Here is a 21,630-nt window from a genome sequence, read left to right on the forward strand (position 1 = left end):
GGGAGTCAATTCCAGAGAGCCCTCTCCAGAGTCGGCATGGAGGACTGGGCCTGCAGCCTGTAAGAGAGGATGCAGTGGTAGAGCTGTGCCATCACACTGCTTCTCACATCAAAGGCCCACAGAACAATAGCTTTATCTTTCTCTGCTTCAGTGAGTGCCATTTTAGCCCCATACTGACACACAGCCTAGCAAGCCAAAAGCCTGGAGAACTGTAATTTCTCCCAACCTGGAGAAATTAAATCAGGGTCTGTCTGATAATGGGGAGTTGTACTGTGTATACAGAAGATACGCTTAGAGGTCACAGAGGACTGCAGAAGGGCTGTGTGGCTTCATCTTGGCAGTGATGAGATGTGTGCTTGCTGCTTTAATTGTGAGTGTAGCTGTGACATAACACCGTGTCATTCTGACCTCCATCCACCAATTTACTTTACCTTCATCTCATCCCTGATTTACTCCATTGTGACGCAGGACATGGCTGCCTACTCTGTTCGTCTGCCCGCCCCCAGCCAATTCTCCACATCCTCATCACCGGACAGGCACATGGCCAGCCACATGCTGCCAGCACCCTACTCAGCTGCAGCTGCTATTTATATGTTAATCACCACCTAATGAACAACATTGCCTGCATCACTGCGGCTCGTTCTCTTCACAAGTCAATAATCATGTCGGATGACAAGATAAGAATTTCACTCTGTTTGAATTTCAGAAATGGGACCAGCAGCGCATCTAGCTTTGGCCTGGCTGACCTGGAGGCTTTTCCTGATATCCCCACCCAGAGCACACTAATCAGGTAACTGACAAGACCCAGCGACATGCCAACAAGGCAACTACAAAGCATGTCAAAGCCCCTTGAAATAGTTGCATACACTATTGTCCTAATGACAATGCTCTCTTTCCTTAGTGAGGAGGCAGAGAAGAGTTATCTGAGAGAGAGCAAGGACAACATGGACGGTGAGTGGAGTCACACAGTCTGAGTCACACTATGTCACCATCATACTGTAATGTTATCTGCCACAAAGGAGACAGCTCACCCTAACCCTAACCCTAACAGTCTCATTTCATTGGCAATTTTTCATAACTTTGTTCAACCGCCATACTATAAGATCTTTTCCTTACTACAACATTTTGAATGGTTCATTCTATAGAGTATATACCTACTTTGTGTGACTAAGTCTTCAGATGCTGGAGCTCCAAAAGCAGTCTGAACTCAGTGCCCACACCACTTATGATTATCAATCAATCAATCAGTCAAATTCATTTGTATAGTGCTTTTTACAAAGACAATTCTCAGTGCCGTACAACAAGAACATTACAAACAATATAGCTGCGAGCAATATGCATGCTCGGGGCCTAAGCTATGGCACAGTATGAAACTGCATATTTTACAAGACACCAACAGAACACTTGGAAAAATGACCATGATGTGTTTCGAGTGACTGATATAGAGTTTTGGTCATTTTGAAAAGTCTGAGAAATGCTCATGATTTATTCTGTTGTGTTTTCAATGTTGTAGCAGACTTGAACATTTTCTACTCCAAAGCTGCTTTGCGGATCTGCATGACATTTGGTATACTGTACATGATCTATGGACTGTTGAAGGTTTCATTAGATTAGCTAAAACAACATGGCCACCAAAAACAAACATGTTTAATAGAGCCACCCTGTGGACAAACTCAACCATATTCTAGAGGTTGTGTTATTGTTATACATATTGTACCTCTGGCCATCTGTGCCAAATGTCACAAGTCTTAAGTCAACCAGATCAAGAGATATATATATTTGCTTGTTATAGTGCCACCATGTGACAGATCAGAATATGACTGCACGTTAGGTCCTGAAAGTGTTAGACATATATTTGCCAAGTTTGGTAGTGATGCACCCAACCATGTCTGATTTCTATGCATGTAAATTATAGGACACACCCTCATTAGAGTTCATTGGTTCAGAGTGGCCATGTTATTTATGCTCCTTGGCTAAATTATTTTGCATTGATTTGTATGTACCAAATTTCAGAATGGCCCTTTACCATCACGCCAATTTGCAAGCTCCTCTGCCTTATCATGCAAAAGTTATTTGCATTACATTGCCAAAATGGTGGATGCAGGAGAATAATAACAATAATAATAGCTTTTGTGCTTAGACCCCTTAATATAAACAATACAAACAATACAAACTAACAGCTAACCACAGACCCCCAAAAAACAAGCCAGGGAAAAACTCCCCAGTGGGGAGAAAAACATAGAGCACAGTGGCAAGGAGAAACTTTGATAGGAACCAGATGACGTGTACAGTGCCCTCCATAAGTATTGGAAAGAGGAAGCATTTTGTTTTTTTTAGCTCTATTTTTCAACAGTTTGGATTTTAGGTCAATCAATTACTATGGGGTCAAAGTAGAGATTCTCAGCTTTACAAAGTACAGCATTTTCTAAACATCCCCTATTTCAGGGCTCCAGAAGTATTGGAAAAAATAATCTAATGTCCAAATAAAGTACTTATGTTTAGTATTTGGATAACAATCCTATGCGTTCATTTTTATTGATTCAGGGGAGTCCCTTTGAGACCAAGGTCTCTTTTTCAAGGGTGCCGTGATTACAAAAATATACACGTCACTATTATTTCCATCAACATTTTGAAAGGACACAACTTACACGGGCAATAAAACATTTTACAGACAACAATCAATTATAACAAGAGCTCTCCTCCACTGAGGAATCCTTAATTAAGTTCCTAAAATGGCCCAATGATACTAAAGCAGCAAATCTTAGTGTATTCTGCAGGTCGTTCCAAGCTGGAGGTGACTAAAGGCAGTTCTACCCAGCTGACAGGAGACACGTGGGACCTTGAGGACTAACCAATCTTGTGACCGTGTCTGATAAGTTCTAGGTCTCCAGGTGATACGAGATGTAAGATAGTATGGGAGTTTATGGAGAATTCCTTTCTATACATAAGAGACAGTGTTGTCCTTCTAGCGGTTAGGGACAGCCACCCCCACTGCCTGATATAAAAAACCTGTAATAAAACAAAGTGCTGAATGATAGACTGAATCTAACTGTTTCCAAGTGGAGGAGGCCGTAAGCATATGATTTATGCCGCCATAGTCGAGGACTGATAGGAACATTGATTATACAATTTTCTTTCTACTGTGAAAAGTGAAAAGCATGACCTATTTGTATAGAAGAAGCTTAGTTTAACTCTCAGCTTTTTTGTTAATTCATCTATATGTGTTTTAAACTTACCATCAATCCAGATACCAAGGTACTTGTATGAGAGGACTCTCTCAATTCGGGAACCATCTGTTTGTGGTCCTCTGGGCTCAGTTGGTAGATCATGGTGCTACCAATGCTTAGGTTGGGGGTTTGATTCCTGCTGGGACCATATATACTGAAAAATGTATGCACTCACTGCAATGTAAGTCCCTTTGAATAAAAGCGTCAGCTAAATGGCATATATTATATTATATTATCTGAGGTGGAATCCATGGCCGCAGACTTGCGAGTTCTATGGAAAAGCATATACTTCGTTTTGGCTGCATTTAGTACTAACTTGAGGTCCACAATGAGCATTGAATGGCGTCAAATGTGGTCTGAATGTTAAACAAAACTCCATCCACAGAGGAGGCTGCAGAGTAAAGTGCAGTATCATCAGCATAAAAGTGCAGTTCACAGTCCTTAACTAAGGAGCCAAGATAATTTCTATACAGAAAATTATATTGGATGAACAATACATTTTTAAAGCTAAATGAGGACAAAACTGAAATCTTCTTACTTGGCCCCAAAGACAAATGGGCTATGCTTTTAAACAGCCTTGGGAATCTAACTCCCTTGATTAAGTCAGAGGTTACAAGTCTTGGTGTTATCTTAGACTCTGATCTGAGTTTTAATTCCCATAACTAATCCAACTAATTCAAAATTCTGCTGCTAGGCTACTGACAAAAACTAAGAGGAGAGAGCATATCATTCCAGTATTAACTGCTCTGCACTGGCTCCCTGTATTGTTTACAATTGACTTCAAAGGCTTTTTACTCGTATTTAAAGCACTAAATGGGCTGGGACCATCCTACCTTACTGATTCACTGACAATCTATACGCCCTCAAGAGCACTCAGGTCCTTTGCTGCTGCTTATTGAAAGTTACTATCAAAACCCAAAAGAAAGTTGGTGATGCAGCATTTATTAACTATGCCCCTAAACTGTGGAATACGGCACCTCAAGAAATCAGGGTAGCAAGCTCAATAAACATCTTTAAGCGCCAGTTATAATAACCTATCTCTTCAATTTAGCTTTCAATTAGCATTTTATCTATGCTGCTATCTCTGCTGATTTTATTGTATTGATCAACTATCTATGCAACTAGATTGAGTGATGCTACTTTTATTGTATTAATTAATTATGTTATAGTTGTTTTTGTTTTTAATCTTGCACTGTGTTGTACAGCACTTTGCTGATATTTTGGTTGTTCTTGTTTTCCTTTTTTATCTGTTCCTTTTTTATCTGTTTTCTGTTCGTTTTTTCTTTCTTTTACGCAATATTGTACAGCACTTTGACCTGTTGTACAGCACTTTGATTCTTACAGTGTAAACAGTAACAGACCTAAAACTGAACCCTAAAACTGATCACTGCACTCCCTTTGTGATCTCCTGAGATTGTGACTGAACATTGTCAGCAACTCTACACTGTGTTCTATTCGTGAGGTAGTTAGGGAACCACTGACAATCATTCTGATCAAAACCAATTGAGGACAGTCTACTAACTAATAGTGAACGATCCATTGTATCAAAAGCTTTTGATAGATCAATAAACAGGGCTGCACAATGCTGCTTTTTATCTAGGGCACAAACAATATACAGTGCCCTACGTAAGTAATGGGACAGTGAAGCATTTTTTCTTTGTTTGGCTTCACTCCAAAAGTTAGGATTTTAAATCAGAAATTACACCACTTTTTATGCATAGTCCCCCTATTTCAGGGTACCCAAAAGTAAGGGACAGATTTATCAAATGTCCAAATTAAGCACTCATGTTTAGTATTTGGTGGACAATCCTTTGTATGCAATAACTGCCTGAAGTCTGCAACCCATTGACCCCACCAGACGCCGGATATCTTCTCTGGTGATGCTCTGCCAGGCCTGTACTGCAGCCATCTTCAGTTGTTGTTTGTTTTGAGGTCTTTTTGCCTAAAATGTTATAATCAGGAAATTAAATGCATGTTCAATTGGATTTAAATCTAAAGATTGACCTTTCCGCTTTTTGGCCCAGAAAAACTCCCTAGTTGCTATGGCTTTATGTTTTAGTTGATTGTTTTACTGTATGATGTAGTGCCATCCAATGAATTTCAAAGCATTTGCATGCACTCAAGCAGACAGAATAGATGTACATTTCAGAATAGATTCTGCTGCTGCCACCTGCAATTACAATCATCAATTAAAGCCCCAATGATGTCCCGGGTCAATTTGACCCAAAGACTCCCAAAGGGTCCAAAAAGTGAAGACAATACAAGGGTTAATACATTTACAGAAATGTCTAAAAATCTGTTTTGGCTTTGTCATTCTGGGGTACTGTGTGTGGATTAATGGCAAATTATTTTAATTTAATCCATTTTTAAATTGAGTCTATAACACAACAAAATGTGGAAAAAGTGAAGGGGTCTGAATACTTTCCGAAGGCACTGTATATAGATTCATTTGTTGTATCAGAATCCAACCAATATAGATCACACATAGAAAAGCACATTGCAGATTTCAAAGATCACTTTCAGATTCTACCCAGTATGCGAATATCAGCCTTTTCACAGATTTCCCATTAATTCTACAGGAAGTGAGTATTATGCTGCTATGGTTTATTATGTGTATGTTGCAGAGGGCATCTCTTTGCGGTCTGTTGGAGGGAGCAGCAGCCATAGGGAGTTGCTGGTGGTCAATTGTGACCTGGACCCTGAGTGTGTGGACTCAGAGCTGAGGGTGGCGCTTCAGTGGATTGCTGCCTCGGAGCTTGGGCTAGTGGCCGTCTACTTCAGAAAGCCCAAAGTGAAGAGGGCCTCCAAGGTGGGTGCAGCAGAGACCCAGGTACAGATACAGACACTCTGGTCATGTCCACACATTGTTCAATGCACTGTGGTAAGAATACTTGAATGGATGTGTTTATGCTATATTCCAGTAGTTGCATGTACTATAGAACACAGGGTGATTGGTCTGAGTGTGGTTGTTTCTCAGTTCCAGAGGGTACTGCAGTTGGTGTCTCAGAAGGCCTGGAGGATCGGTGACCTCTTTGGTGCTGTTGTACAGTTCTGTAAGCTCCATGAAGAAGAGGAGGGTGGTGGCTCTCTGTCCAGCCTGTTTGACTGGCTACTGGAGACCCACTAGGCTGTACCTACCAACATACCCTATCCCTAAACCCACTCTCCTAACAATGGTCCTAACTGTGTGTCCCCATCCACAAACTCCTCCTGTTTCCCTGTATGGACTGTGACCTCTCTCCTTGAAATCCCCACTGCACACCAGAGATATACACACCCTCCACTACCCTCAAATCCCCCATGACTGGCTTTGGAGGTAGAGATTGGTATTTGGCTGCTGTGAGCAGAACAGTCTCCCTTTAAGATAAGCATGTTTCTCTTTTTCAGATGCACGGCCCTAGTAAAATAAACTGTAACGTGTAAATGAATCAGCCCACAGAAAGAAACAACACAGAACCAATAGAACACCACCCAATTCCCTGAACTCCCCCCCCCCGTGTGACACAATACTTTTTAATGTACACTACACTAGGTAATATCTTGAATACACTGTCAGCAACTATAGTATGCTCAGATAAGCCATTGTTCACCTCTTACTGACAGAAACATGCCCATACCATGCTTTCAGGTTGCCCACATGTCCATAGTTGATGTTTACATTGGTTAACATGTCCACTTCTGTTGTAACTTAATTATGAGTAAGTTATGTGTTGTTCATGTTATTTAAGAATTGTTTATTTTGAATAGTTGTATATATTGTAGATTCTGAACTGCTGCACCTCTGGGTAGAAGACTGCTCTGTTTTTAATACTTCAGAAAGACAGAGGTAGATAAAGTTTGTAATGTCAAATTTGTACGTGAATCTGGTTTGTCAGGTTTTATCTGCTTAGTGGTACTGTAGTGTTTTATCAGCATTAAAAGCACACTTGCTGTAGAACTGAATGTATTTATCTTATGAGATCAATAAATGTATGTAATGTGAACATGAATAACTTTATTGAGACACAGAAAACATTCTCCTCTTCAATGAGCACCCAAATAAACACTGATTATGAACACTCATTATTGAAATTAACATGACAGACAGTGAAAGTGATGTCCTGGTCAAATCCTAGCTGACTAATCCTAGTGTACACATGGCATTGTAACCACAAGATTAAAAGTTACAGTATCAAGTAGAGCAAATATTTCTCAATGAGAAATAAAGGTAGAGTTTATTTCCGATCCCAAAAAGCTGTGAGGACAGGGGCTGCTTCCATGTTGCAAGCCGAGATGGAACACACAGCAGGACACTGACCAGAACAAGGCAACTTATAAATTTGTTCAATGCCACTGGACATCTGTCCAGACGGCCTTCCTCTCATCAAACACACTACTGCCCATTGGAGGGGTCAGTGCCAGATCCGACAGGTGTTATCCTTACTGCCTGCAGAGAAAAAGGCAAGAAAAGGTGCACAGAAGTTAAAAGCTCAGAAAAGCTGTGAAAATTATTTTAATGTGAAATTCTTGATTAAGTGTTTGAGACTGTACAAAGCTACATTAGCATGTTTGCTTTCATTTCAATTCCATACTGTACTGTATGTTTAAAGGCTGTTACCTGTAATAATGGTGTCGCCCTCGTAGTTGAAGGCACAAGAGAAGATCTCGTCTGTGTGTCCCTCCAGGACCTGCAGACAGACTCCAGACTGCACATCCCACAGACGAGCAGTCTTGTCTGCACTGGCAGTGAGAACCCGACTGCCCTGAGGGTTAAAGCAGATCTGCAAGGGAAAGAGAGGAAGGTTGAATCCACTATATGAGAAGAGTGGAGGTGTGTGTGTGTTGATAGGGAAAAGGACATGAAGGGAGGCTGGATGGAGAATGCACTGATGAGGGAATGTGCAAGAAGTGATAAGTGACTAAATATGGGGAGAGTCACAGCATAAGGGACTCTCAGCATGTCAACATTGTATTCTAAAAAGGTAATCAACTTTAAATGGTGCACCTGAGAATAATGCTTAATGGAGGAATTTTCTAATAGAGCAGACAGGCTCTTTCTGTCTGCCTTCTGTAAGTATGATTTAAGATCCAGGCTTAAGCTGATTTGGCAGACCCTGGATGCACCCCAGCTCAGGAGGATCTTTATCTATTGTACACATCGAGTTGAAAAATTGACACAGGCTGAAATGATTAAATAATGTTGCCTCTGCATTGTAATAAAACTAAACAGTGTTTTTATTAAAAGCTCTAAACCACACAGCAATGTGTTTGTGTAGAGTGAGCGGCCCTGAGACAGGAAAAGGAAATAGACTGTGGGACAGTGACAGAGCACAGAGAGGAGAGTAAAGGAGAGATGGCACATGGTTTTCAATTGGAAGAAAGAGGGATGAAGGGATGGAGAAAAGTGGTCATAGGTCAACTTCAGAGTTTGGTGCCCCCGCAGCCATTGAAAATAAATAAAAGGCTAAAATATAGAAGCAGGGCTTTAGTGATTCTGTCTTTGGTGTACTATTGCTCTGTTTGATACATTTTGCTTCAACAATGTTGTTAACTTTTGAAAACAGAACAGTCTCTTTGTCTGTGAGTGTAAAGTCATATGCAGATGTCCAGCATGAATTAGAGAAGTGCTCTACTCCTTAATATTATCTCGTCGGACCCGGACTTTGTGGTCCGCAGAGAAAGACAAGACAGGGAGAAGTAGCAGCTCATTATTTGGTCAATGTTTCACATCTGCACATAACTTCATACTCTGCAAGACATTGATTTAAACAGCTCACTGTTGATACCCTTTCACAGGTTTACCCTTTTAATATAGGCTGATTTAGATTCCTCCCATAAGAAAATACCAATCAGTGCAACGCTAAATCTGATGTTGAACCTGTCTGCACCTGTCTTGTCAATACAAAAAAGATAAAAAATCTTGTACTCTGGAGATCCAACATCTGGTCCTTCATTATTGATCCCTTCGACTCCTTCAGGGATAAGAAAACAAGTTGTGACTTGGTAGTGATTGCAAAAAAGAGGGAGATGAGAAGATGCAGATGGTGACTAATGGTCAATTTCACAGGTAATTTTTTTAATGATATATCTATAAATAGATAGATGAGAGAAGGTTAGATAGACAGATAGATAGATAGATAGACAGACAGACAGACAGACAGACAGACAGACAGACAGACAGACAGACAGACAGACAGACAGACAGATAGATAGATAGATAGATGAGAGGTTAGATAGACAGATCAATACATTTAAGTAAGTATACGTGTAAGAGTTATACTGAGAAAGCAGTAGTGACTGGCAATAGGAAGAAAAGATTATGGCTGAGTAGTTGAAAGTGAGATAGTACAGTAGGTCACTGTTTAAAATATGCATGTTGTCATCGCAGTGGTGCAGCATGTTGTCATGACTGACAGTGCTAACATTGGTGTTCCTTCCTTGTAACAAAATAATCACAAAAATAAACATAAGAGAGAGAATAATTTATGATTGCAGAGCCTTTCTTAATCTGCTAGATAGATTAACTCTTGCACAAATGATACAATCTGCATGCTGATCTCCTATATTTGGCCAAACATATACAGTGCCCTGCGTAAGTGATCGTTTTCTTCTTTTGGCTCTACACTCCAAATTTTGAATTTGAAATTTGAATCAAACAATTACTATGAGGTAAAGTATAGATTCTCCGCTTTCATTTGATGGTATTTGTGTACAGATTTGGTTTAATCAAATTCAAGTTTGGATTTTAAATCAGAAATTACACCACTTTTTATGCATAGTCCCCTTATTTCAGGGTACCCAAAAGTGATGGGAGAGATTTATCAAATGTCCAAATTAAGCACTCATGCTTAGTATTTAGTCGACAATCCTTTGCATGCAATAAATGCCTGAAGTCTGCGACCCATTGACCCCACCAGACTGGGTATCCACTCTGGTGATGCTCTGCCAGGCCTGTACTGCAGTTGTTGTTTGTTTTGAAGATGTTTTTCCTTAAGTCTCTTCTTCAGCAAATTAAATGCATGTTTAATAGGATTTACATCTGGAGACTGAATTAAGGTTCTTCAATGTTTCTGATACATAATGGCTTCCCTGACATTCATTGATGTCTCTTTGGTCCTCATGTTCACAGGCACCAATAGCAGACTCTAAAGGCAAACACAAAGCCTTGAATTATTACTAGACATTGAGATGACTGCACAAATTATGTGACAGAACATATGTAACGAACCAAAAACACCTGTAAAGCCAAGTGTCCCGTCACTTTTGGGTACCCTGAAATAGGTGGACTATGCATAAAAAGTGTTGTAATTTCTGAATGGTAAAACCAATACGTACACAAATACCATCAGATAAAAGCTGATAATATATACTTTAACCTAATAATAATTGTTTGATTTAAAATACAAATCTTTGTAGTGTAGAGCCAAAAGAAGAAAAAATGCTTTACTGTCCCATTACTTACACAGGGCACTGTATTTGGTTGATTAGCATATCAGGTCATGAAATACAGGGACACAAAGAATGGAAATTGTTTAAATATCAAGTTATCTTAACAGGGACTAACTTCCATTTTTCCAATATCCTTATCTACTCCCATATTGTTTGTTGTAGTCATCACACATTCTCTCATATGTGCGGCGGGAAATTAGACATGATTGATAATGCAACCTAAATAAATACATATAAATAAACTTTGATTTGATTCTATGGATTACAGAATAAAGTTAGGAATTGTCATGTGAGATAGGTTTAAGGATTTGGGGTTTCAGTGGGATTGTAACTGAATAGAAAAGTTGATAGGCCGGACAGAGAAGATAGTTTTTTTCTCTCTGGCTCTACTTAATGGCAATGACTGAGAAACCTAAGTAGTTCATTGTGCATAGTGCGCAAGACGTGTAACCAGTTGTTAACACTGGGGTTCAAACAGTCTAACAACCCGCTTTAGGTCACCTAGCCCGTTTGGATGGGGTGAAGCGGGGGAAATCCTGGATCTGTATAGGCCCTTTTGGAGGATTAAAAACAGAAACCACTGTCAATTTCAAGCTCAATGACGATTAATCTCTGAAGTTTGGAATGTCACACGTAGCCATATTTACAAAGCAAATGTCCACATTTGTGCCTCTATTAAAATGTGTTTGATAGCCTGTGATTTAAAAAAAAAAAGAACAGTTGATTGATTGCTTTCAAATAATAGTGTCCTTGGGCTGCTGATGAATCAAATACAACTAGGCCAAGAGGCAACAACCCCCCTGTGCCCACAACTGACTTTTTTTCTGGATGCTTTGCAACATTTTATTATGCACTATAGTAGTACAGAAGGCTATTAGACTTCTCACCTATGTTATTTTATCTGATTAATTAAATAGCATACAATTTGTCATATCTTTCACCATTGCTTTATGTGCATGTTTTTATTGTGTGTGAGAAATGCACTTTTAAACTGTATCTAACTTGAATGTCTTGTCATCTCTTCTGAATGTCTCATGGATCATCAGTAGCCTAGAGAAGATGATAAATTCGCTCAGAAACAGAATCACACATTGCCCCCACCACTGGCCCACATTGTTGACTTGATCGCCGTCTATCACAGACATTCGATTCCATTCCATACACGGAATTAAAGCGGGGTTTATAGAAATTATGTAGAACATCAAAGTGGCAGTACAGACAACTCCATTGATTTCAGCTACACAGTATTCCTAGGAAACAATACACTGCTATGTGATATTATTTCTTGTCAAAATGCAATACAAAACTGCTTTATCGTATGCCTGCATTTATCTAGAAAACAGAGCATGCTGATTGGCTGAGCGTAGTATTATATTTATTGTATCCACTGAATATTCAGCATGAACGTAACTTTACTGAACACATAATAGGCTATTGCGGTAAAAACTACTGCTAGACTTCTGCATACTAATCACCCAAAACAAAATAGATAGCTATCATATTAACTCTAGCTTCATGTGAACGAAATGTCTGTTAGCTTTATACCTAGCTAACGTTAGCTAGCTAGATAGCAACTGCACTTTGCAAAAACGTCATGCTTCTCTTCTCAAATCGACTGTTGATGAGGATTGCTCGCTATCAATTTTCATGAATCCTACCTTTCATGCAATCTCCTGCTGAAGCACCAATCTATTTCCATTGCTTCTTTTTTAATCCACAGATGGAAAGTTTCCGATTACGTTCATGTCTTCCAGTAACTAATTAAACTGACCCGTCATGTGAACTAATGATAAGTTGATAACATCACAATTGTAACTTTTCAGTTCAACTTAAATTTTTCATAGTTGCATGTTTACTTGTTTTAACCAGAATGGGCATTTTAAATGTATCTCTCATGTAGTTTACAAGTAGCTAGCGTAAAAAAGTTGTGTTTGATCCACCTGGAGAAAATCCTATTTTATTTTTGTGGCAGTCATGGGAGGAATTAGAAAACTGACATCAACACATTATTGTCAGATGTTAATGAGCGATGATGTGACATCAGGTTGCACCTGGCTAAACAAATCTGACCGATTCAGACTCAGGAAAGACCCTTCTACTGTCAGATAAAGCTCAACGGACACAGCAATAATATAGATTTTAAAGGTAAGGTTGTAACCACATTTAAACCTAAAACAGAAATGTCCACAACGGTCCCCTTCGACTTGATTGTTTGATTGGATTCGCGTTGTCAAGTTCATCTGAATGCCATGCAGTTGTACACAATTAAGCCTTTATAGATTAAAACTATCATTAGTCATACAGTAGGTCTACCCCTATCAACTCCAGTGGATTTGTCATCCATATACTGTATGAGTCGCCAACACACTCTCCAGAGCAGTATGGCAACAAAGAGCGTTACTAACCGCAAACATGTTCAACCGCAAAAACTCACAAAATATGAAATACACCATATCCTACTGTAGGCTACTAGAAAGAATAAGGCACAATGTGTCCAGTATAGTCTATAAAATTACTTCTTAATTTTACATTTACGGCATTTAGCAGACGCCTTTATCCAAAGCGACTTACAACAAATACATTTTGAAACAGACAATGTGGATCTGCAGGAGATGCAGCAATGAGGCTACAAAGAATGGAAACACAGATCTTGAATGAAAAAAACATAAATAACTCATGAGTGTCTTCTCTTTGCAGTTTCTAAACATCAAGATGAAATAAAATGCGTTTGTAATCATTGGGCTTTGTGGCACAATTATATTATTTATTATTATAATCCATAAATTAAACAGGACACAATGTGGCCTATTAGAAACACATTTCATAGAGTAGGCTACATTTTAAATTATTTTGTTCCATGTGAATTTGGCCACCTGACTGTCACCACGGGCTGGGGTGCGTTATTTTGCAACTGCTGAAGAGCTTTGATTTAGCTCGAACCCGACTGGACTCCCAGGGGTTGGGTCTCACTTGAATTTCTGAGAATTAATACGACACGATGGTGCAGCTGCCTGGCCGAGATTGGGTACGGCAGGCGCTTGGGTAAACCTAACCCTTTGTCAATACAAACCCCGAAAACAGCAAGGTTCCAATCCCGAACATTAAAGGTAATAATTGCAGCCACTCTCGCTTCCCTCTGCAATACATCTTAATCTTAATTTAGAAATTACTATCGGTTCTGTAGAAGCCTATCTTGCAAATTACGTTGGTAAAGGAGACAAATGCAATACGATTGTTTTGAGAATACACAACTCTGTTTACTGTGAGAATAAATTACTCACTTTGATTAGGCTTATAATAACATTGTCTTTATCTCACACTGTATGCTGAGATCTTCCCGCTAACACAATATTAACAATCAATGCGTATCTCATTCGGGTACAGTAAACCCATCCATTAAAATTTCTCAAAGATGACACCTGGTGGTTGTTTTGCCGAGGTGTACTACCCCCCCCCGCCTATAGTCTATCAATTTGTCTATAAAATATTGATTTAGTTACCGTTATGAGACTATGATCTGGGAGTCCTAATTCCTCTTGGTTCTTTTTGAGCTCTCTCTTTCGGGGCCAGCTGTGAGAGAAAAAGGCGGTAATGGCACAACAGACTCTATCCATTGCCTCTGCTCCTGTCCATTTAGTCACCGCCAGATTGAGGTTGTGGACAAAACAGTTGAGCCATATGGCGGCTGTAATGTTAGCAGCATTGTCAGTCCTTAGGCCATAAGGAGTTTACTCGCATCCAAGTGCCGTGGGGAGTGCATCAACTATGTTGTCCGCTGTGTGGTTTTCTGGAAAAAAGCTAGTCTGTAGGATTGTAGTTTCCAGTCGGGTGTGACAAAGTGGACGTTTAACAACATGTATGGCGTCATGTGAACTGACAACCACATAGCTGAACCAGACCGCAGCTCTTGATACAGACAGATATCCCATCCGTGCAGCTGTTAATGGGTGTTTCAGTTTGAGATGCGGGTGTAGATTAGTTCCCATTAGTGTTTCCATCTCTGGCCATCATCTTTTTCAGCCAAATCTTGCAAATAACCTTGTACAAATCTGCAGGCGCTCTTTTATCTTTGTGTCTGAACCCCGAAATACTGCCATATTGCCTCAGTGGCATTACTTTATGGGACCAAGTCATTAGCGCTAGTCATCTTTTATTTCTCCTTCTTGAATCTTAGGTGGAAGAGGTCACATACTACACCCTAAAAGTTACACTTCTAATTCTTTCTCGACTATGCTGTTACACATTGTGAATCACAAACAACACTTAATTTGGCAGTTTGATAGATAATAGAGCAGACATTTTATGACGGTATTGAAAACAAATCAACCCTACTCACTGCCTCTGTCGTGGTAACAGTGCTCTGGCGTCATTGACAAATTCCTATATTAAACACTGACCTACTATATGAGCAAGAACAATAGTTGGACTTGCTGAAGCAAGCCCACTAATAAGTATGAGCAATAACAATAGTTGGACTTGCTGAAGCAAGCCCACTACTAATAATAAGTAATTGGAAGATCAATAGTTGGACTTGCTGATGGAAGCCCACTAATAAGTATGAACAATAACAATAGTTGGAGTTGCTGAAGCAAGCCCACTACTAATAATAAGTAATTGGAAGATCAATAGTTGGACTTGCTGATGGAAGCCCACTAATAAGTATGAGAAAGAACAATAGTTGGACTTGCTGATGCAAGCCCACTAATAAGTATGAACAAGAACAATAGTTTGATTTGACAAACAAGCCCACGAATAAAGGTAGAGTGATGAAAAAAAGATGGACCGAGACCTCCATCCAGCCCATTACTGAGGTCCATACAGCCATGGCAAATAGTTACACAGTGAGAACAACCAGACTGTACTGTAGGATGAGGCATGGTTACATCATGGTCATGGTATGACATCAGAGGGCCTGTGGTGGATCACTAGAGAACTGGGACAAGACACCAATGACAGCACTGTTCAATACAGAGGAAAGAGACTGTAAACTTGTTAACTGTCATCGCTCATGAGGAGCTGGGCAGAGAGGATTAGACTGTACTGTAAAGCCGGGTACAGACGCAACAACCAAGAAGAGATAATATTCCTTATTAGGTTCCTGACAACGCTAGTTAATATTTGTTGTTGATTATTTGAGGTAAATTTGGCGAGCTAGCAAGATAAATTCAGTTACATAATTTTCATTGTTGCTGCATTTTATCAGAACATTCTTAAACAGCTGTTAAAAAGGTTTATGGTTGTGATTTACATCAGTCTATGCAGACCAGAAGGATCAGCATGGATGTTTGTTGAGAGCTTTAGCCTGAAGGCTATTTGGATGGTCCCATCTCTCTAAGTGTAGACATTCTGACCTACACACTGTGACACAGGGAGTAGAAACCTGGCCCAAGGCAAGGACTACAATGTCTCCTCTCCAGCCCTGTAGCCATGCATGTCTGACTGATTGCCATTTTAGGTCTAATAAGCCGTCACCTGCTCAGTGACTCACCTTTGAGATCTCTCCCTCGTGGCCCTCCAGCTTCACTATGCATTGGTGGGTCGCAGCACTGTACACCCTGGCTGTGGCTAAGAGTCAGGGGAACAAGAATCCTATATTATTGCTTGAGCAAAGATAAATGTGAATTTTAACACTAACAAAGAGGTGTACAGTATGCTGATAGAAAAAGCCAGATGTCTAGAAAACGGCTATGCCTTGGTGACAACCTACCAACTAACACCCCCCCCCCCCCCCCCCCCGGACAATTGTACTACTCTTACCCTATAGCATTCCTATAAACTGTACATACTGTATCTTCACTTATACACACTGCTCTTATACTATATACTACTGCTCTTCTGTACATATCTGTACTAATCTTATAATGTTAATACACTGCACATATCTGTACATATCTGTTTATAAGTGTTCATACTGCATTCCATAATTATTCTGCTTATGTTACTGTTAATACATATACTGCTTATACTGCACTACTTATACAGCTCATATACTGCTTATACTGTTCATACTGCATTCTATATTTATTCTGCCTATAATGTTACTGTTAATACATATACTGCTTATACTGCACTACTTATACTGCTCATATACTGCACTACCTGTATACATTGTTCACATTGTACTTTTCTGCTTTTTTTGCACTTCTGGTTAGACGCTAACTGCATTTCGTTGTCTCTGTACTTGTACTCTGCACAATGACAATAAAGTTGAATCTAATATAATATAATCTAACCATTGCAACAGCAAAATTGCAGCACTGTGGAGAAAGGTAAGAGAAAGCCATTCGCTAAGATTACATAAAAATGATAATTAAACACTGCTCTGTCACAGCAAATTCAAGCCTGGCTGAATCAATTGTCCGAAAATCAGGCCCGGCCGGACTCGAGCCTGTTGGGTCCTGTTGGGTTCAGGGTGAAATTTAAAACTATAATGCCTGGACACTGTTCAATGTAGAACATTCTTACAGTAATGGAAACAACTGTGAGCAAATCTCACCATCGGCAGAGGCAGTGGCAATGAGCTGACCAGTGTAGTCAAAACACACGTCCAGTACCTCGTCCTCGTGCCCTGCTAGTGTGGCCACACACTTCCCACTTGCTGCCTCCCACACCTACCAGGAAACACACACACATCACAGGAACAGGAAAAAAACACATCACATGGTCACATGATACTAATCAAACTATATTACTAGTCATATTTCATCAATCCATTGGCTTGATTAGTAAGTATGGCACACTAGGCACTTCTAAACAACCAGCTTGATGATGATGTAGAGCTTAAAGGGAGAGATCATGTGAGATTAGAGAAATTATGTGAGAGCTTACCCTGCAGCTTTTGTCCATGGAGCCTGTGATGATGAGGGAGCAGTCCCAGTTAAACTGCACACTACTGATCTCTCCTCTGTGCCCTATCAGTGTGTGAACACACCTGTCACAATCAGAGACAGCATCAATGCAGGGCAGACTCTTGTACTCACCCACCCACAGAGAGAGAGAGAGAGAGAGAGAGAGAGAGAGAGAGAGAGAGAGATTCTGCTGATGCCTCACCTCCCTGAAGGGACTTCCCATAGGGAAACAGTGTGGTCAAAAGATCCTGTAACTAACTGGTCACCCACTTGGTTAAACGATAAGGAGATGATCTCTGCAGAGTGACCCTACAAGAGAGGAAGATAGTGAAATCGAGAGAGAGAAAGAAAGAGATTTAGAGTCATTATGCATTATCAGTTCACAAAAGTACAGTGAGGTAAATGATAGTTCTTATCCTTTGAAGAATGCAAATTACATACACTTTTGGACCAATTCCTTTTAAGGTCCACATTTTGGTTTTGTTCTTTTGTAATCCACAATTCAGCATGACTCCTCTAGGAATAACTGAGGAAACTAGGAGCAGGGATTTGCACACCGTAGCCCTCTAATCTTCATGTGCAGCATTAAATCAAAGGAGCCTCCTATGCTGTAGCACTAGGTATTACAGCTGCCCTCTCAGATGATGGAAGGATAAGCAGTAGAGAAGCAGGGCAACTGCTGAACTACGGCACCACGAATGAATAATTACTTTGAATTAACGCATTAATTGCATGTGCACCCAGATGGTAGTGAGCTTGTGCAGAGAAAGTATAGAGAAAGAGACAACTCACTATCAACGTGGCCACCTCCTCCCCAGTCTGAATGTCCCACAGCTTGGCTGTGGTGTCCATGCTACCCGTGGCCACCAAAGTACTTTGCGGGTTGAACGCCAGACACACCTGGTTAGCACAGAAATCTAGGTTGGGTGTTGTCATTCACATAGAAAAACGTATTCAAACCTCACTGCAATCCCTCATTCTGAAAGACAAGTCCACTCCAATCCACATTACTACTGTGGAATGTCACACATACTATTTCTGCAGTGTGTCCACGGAAGGTATGGAAACATTTGCCAGTCTCTGCACTCCACAACTTGCAGGTCTTATCGAAGGACCCAGTGGCAATCTTGTCTCTGAATTTAAGGAACAGGGGATAAAGGTGAGATTCTACAACTTGAAATAGAAAAATGTTTACTTTTAACAATTGAGTTAAGTGTGTGAGAGCACCAGAGGGGAGGCATAAGGCTCACTGATGCTATTAAACCTGGGATGGAGAAGAGGACAGGTTACCCGTAGGGGTTGTTGAAGGCAATAGCATACACCACATTTCTATGGCCTTCCAGAGTGTGCAGCTCCTTGCCTGATGCTGTGTCCCACATTTTGCATGTCCTGTCATAGCTCCCAGTTATAAAACTGCAGTGTGAGAGAAAGAGAGAGAGAGAGGGGTGGGGAGAACAGTTTACCCCTCCTGCACCCAAAAACACAAACGCCTAGGGTTCCCTGCATTCTAGAGGTGCAGATATACATGCAGTGCAGATAAACTTACCTCGATCCTGATTTATTGAAGGCAACATTCGTCAGTGGCAGTATATGTGCCTGCAGCGCCTGCGAAAAAGGAGGGAGGAGGACAAAAAAAACGTCAATATCAAAATCAGAATCACGGGGCAATATACTTAACTGCATTAGTTCAATTCAAATCTATACATTTGACCGTGTAATATCTATACATTATTAATCTGGCTTTGACGTGTTTAGGAAACCTGCTATTCTACCATGTGCTTCTAGTGTTCAGTTGAAGAATTACACGCTTTAATGCAAAGAGAGCAAACTACTACTCATCATGATGCCAAACTGGATCTGCAGAGACAACAAATTCATATGACCTTGAACAGGTAGAACCTGTGGTTGTCTTGCTGGATAAGTTTCTCTTGCAGTCTGAGGATCAGGAGTTTCACTTGATCAGTACGAGATGCTGTGATCAATGGCTCTGATTTCTTTATCTCTGAAATTAACTCCTCTGTGTCTGTCCTGCAGAGAGAGCCATTGCAGAATGATGCAGGGTCATACATGAACAGCAGAAACCCTAGGCTACAGTATAGGTGAGTAGTGGAGTATTTCTTCTGTTATTTGAAGACAAAATAACATGTCATCACTAAATACAGATGCAATCAAATAGTGCTAAAAAAAAATTATAATAATGTTCCAGCTAATCACTCACTCTGGAGACAAATCCAGAAGATCAATGGATTTGGTCCTCAGATCTCCTCCTTTCTCATATTCCAGGATGATACCTGGGGACAAAGAGACACACCAATTGATTCCATTGCTGTTAAAACTCATTCATGCCCAGGGTGCAAATACGCGCCCATTCTTCCAACGTTCCAGAGTGCCGAGGGCGGCCCATTTGCTTTGGGAACCTCTATTTTCACCCAATCAACAGCTGGTTACTAGGTAGAATATTTCTAAATCTGTAAAATACTAATGTATATGTTAATATTACCATATTATGTTCAGTGTCCTTTTTAGGGGAACAACGCTTGTTTGTGGGACAGGGAAGTCCACGTGGCGTTAATATTACGTTTCTCGGGGATACCAAGACTACTGGATACTAAGAATTTGGACGCCATATTGCTCTGGCACTGTAGTCAGTAATATCCTCACTGATATGCAATATCTTCACTGATGACTTCTTGCATGACTTTTGTTTTACAGAATAGTATTAGCTACACTAGGTTACCTAGCTAGTAGTAGTACATTACTAGCTGCCTAAGCAGATAGACAGTTAGCAGCACGGACATGGACGTTGCAGTGCCAGTGAGGATAGAAATGTTTGTCAAATAGGTAGATACATATTTTAGCTAGCGTCATCAACAGTAGGCTAATAATATTGTCATTTCCTTACCTGGTGGATAATATCTGAGAAGGAATCGTTTGAGTTTCATTTTTCTTCCCCTTCAGGCATCCCCTGACTGTCAACAAAGCGTTGCTATGGCGACATACAACAGGGCAGAGGTTTGCAGCGCATGCGTGGAGTAGACGAACACAGCCAAACATGGTCTCTGTTCCAAAATAAATTAGACAAAGGGGAAATTGCGCTTCTGTAGCGATACGATCTGTGTTCTAGCTCAATTAAGGCTTCCGGTATCGCTTTTCGTGGCATCAAAATAAAAGCGCGCCTTAAGAGATGGCTGGAATGTGATCACAACATTTTGTCTTATATACAATTTTGAACTTTAAAATGTACATATTGGTGCAATTTTACACATGCGTACAATATTTGTATAAACTGGACTGTACAGCTATATTTTTCAAACATTTCAATTAATCTCTGGTACCACTCTACTCGGCAACACTTCTAGAATGCAGATCACGTGAGTTTGAGGCTAAAGCGATGTCTTACCAAATGTTATTGACAATACTATTTCATCAGGGTAATTAGGATATAAAAACAATTACAAACCCCTGTGGGCCAATACTATACCAAATATTATAAGATAATTAGCATATTGTTTGTGGTTCCTTGGTCCCTATTTATCATGTTTAAATGCTAAATAAACTTGGGCGCTCTATTTTGAAGAAATCCTCATTTACATTGACCGAAAGTACGTGGGAGAATTTTTTCAGCAATTACTTTATGGGTCCGTTTTCAGACAGCAAATACAGCTTCAATTGCGCTTCTATAACTGTATTGATCATTCCACGCGTAACTTTTCAGACATAAGACAAAGTGAAGCATCTGTACCCTTTCACAAATCGTTCGGTCAACTACACCGCGGAACCTTCATGTTTAGTTACGAACGTGATTAGCCAGTTGGTTAACTTGCCAGCCAATGAGTTCACACCATGACATTTTGAGACCTATAAATTAATCTGTTCACATTTCCCTACTGTATTTTAAAATAAGACATCCCAAACTTTCTCCAGATTCTCAAAATCTGTATTTAAAATGCCAAACACGTTGCACAGGATAACTTGATGGAACTCGTTGCTGGTAAATTAAGGAACTGGCTAATGCGGCACTTGTAACTCTGTCGGAAAAGTTACGCTTGGAATGATCAATCCAGTTATCGAAGCGCAATTGAAGCTGTATTTTTGGTCTGAAAAGGTTATTATTGGCTCCGCCTATC

General features: G+C 40.1%; 2 protein-coding genes across 2 annotated transcripts in view; one reads left to right on the forward strand and one right to left on the reverse strand.

Annotated features, from left to right (window-relative positions):
- sphkap (SPHK1 interactor, AKAP domain containing) overlaps positions 1–6,397 on the forward strand; it is a gene marked incomplete at its 5' end in the record, with an annotated part of 40,973 nt that extends 34,576 nt beyond the window's left edge. Inside the window, 4 exons of the mRNA XM_083694542.1 lie at positions 707–790; positions 902–951; positions 5,852–6,036; positions 6,205–6,397. Of these exons, the coding sequence (XP_083550668.1) occupies positions 707–790; positions 902–951; positions 5,852–6,036; positions 6,205–6,354 (469 nt within the window). The 3' untranslated portion in view covers positions 6,355–6,397. The remainder of the gene's footprint in view (positions 1–706; positions 791–901; positions 952–5,851; positions 6,037–6,204) is intronic.
- Positions 6,398–7,313: 916 nt separating this feature from the next.
- daw1 (dynein assembly factor with WDR repeat domains 1) lies at positions 7,314–20,479 on the reverse strand. Its single transcript, XM_083694995.1, has 13 exons — positions 20,406–20,479; positions 19,722–19,794; positions 19,387–19,531; positions 19,050–19,108; positions 18,794–18,916; positions 18,537–18,636; positions 18,296–18,403; positions 17,706–17,812; positions 17,484–17,586; positions 17,152–17,266; positions 16,144–16,220; positions 7,825–7,987; positions 7,314–7,653 (listed from the first exon to the last, which is right to left on the reverse strand). The coding sequence occupies exons 1-13, from the start codon at positions 20,443–20,445 to the stop codon at positions 7,619–7,621; spliced, it is 1,248 nt and encodes a 415-aa protein (XP_083551121.1). The 5' UTR covers positions 20,446–20,479; the 3' UTR covers positions 7,314–7,618.
- Positions 20,480–21,630: the final 1,151 nt, after the last annotated feature.

The sequence above is a fragment of the Argentina silus genome (genome assembly GCF_951799395.1).
Source record: "Argentina silus genome assembly, chromosome: X".
NCBI classification, from domain to species: domain Eukaryota; kingdom Metazoa; phylum Chordata; class Actinopteri; order Argentiniformes; family Argentinidae; genus Argentina; species Argentina silus.

Bases quoted from the DNA above. Each gene is read 5' to 3' on its own strand.
- daw1 (XM_083694995.1), bottom strand. From the start codon at position 20,445: ATGAAACTCAAACGATTCCTTCTCAGATATTATCCACCAG. The intron at 19,109-19,386 runs GTCATATGAATT...CCTTTTTCGCAG, and splicing joins ACAGGTTCTACCTGTTCAAG to GCGCTGCAGGCACATATACT. The intron at 17,587-17,705 runs GTGAGGCATCAG...TGATTGTGACAG, and splicing joins TGGGAAGTCCCTTCAGGGAG to GTGTGTTCACACACTGATAG.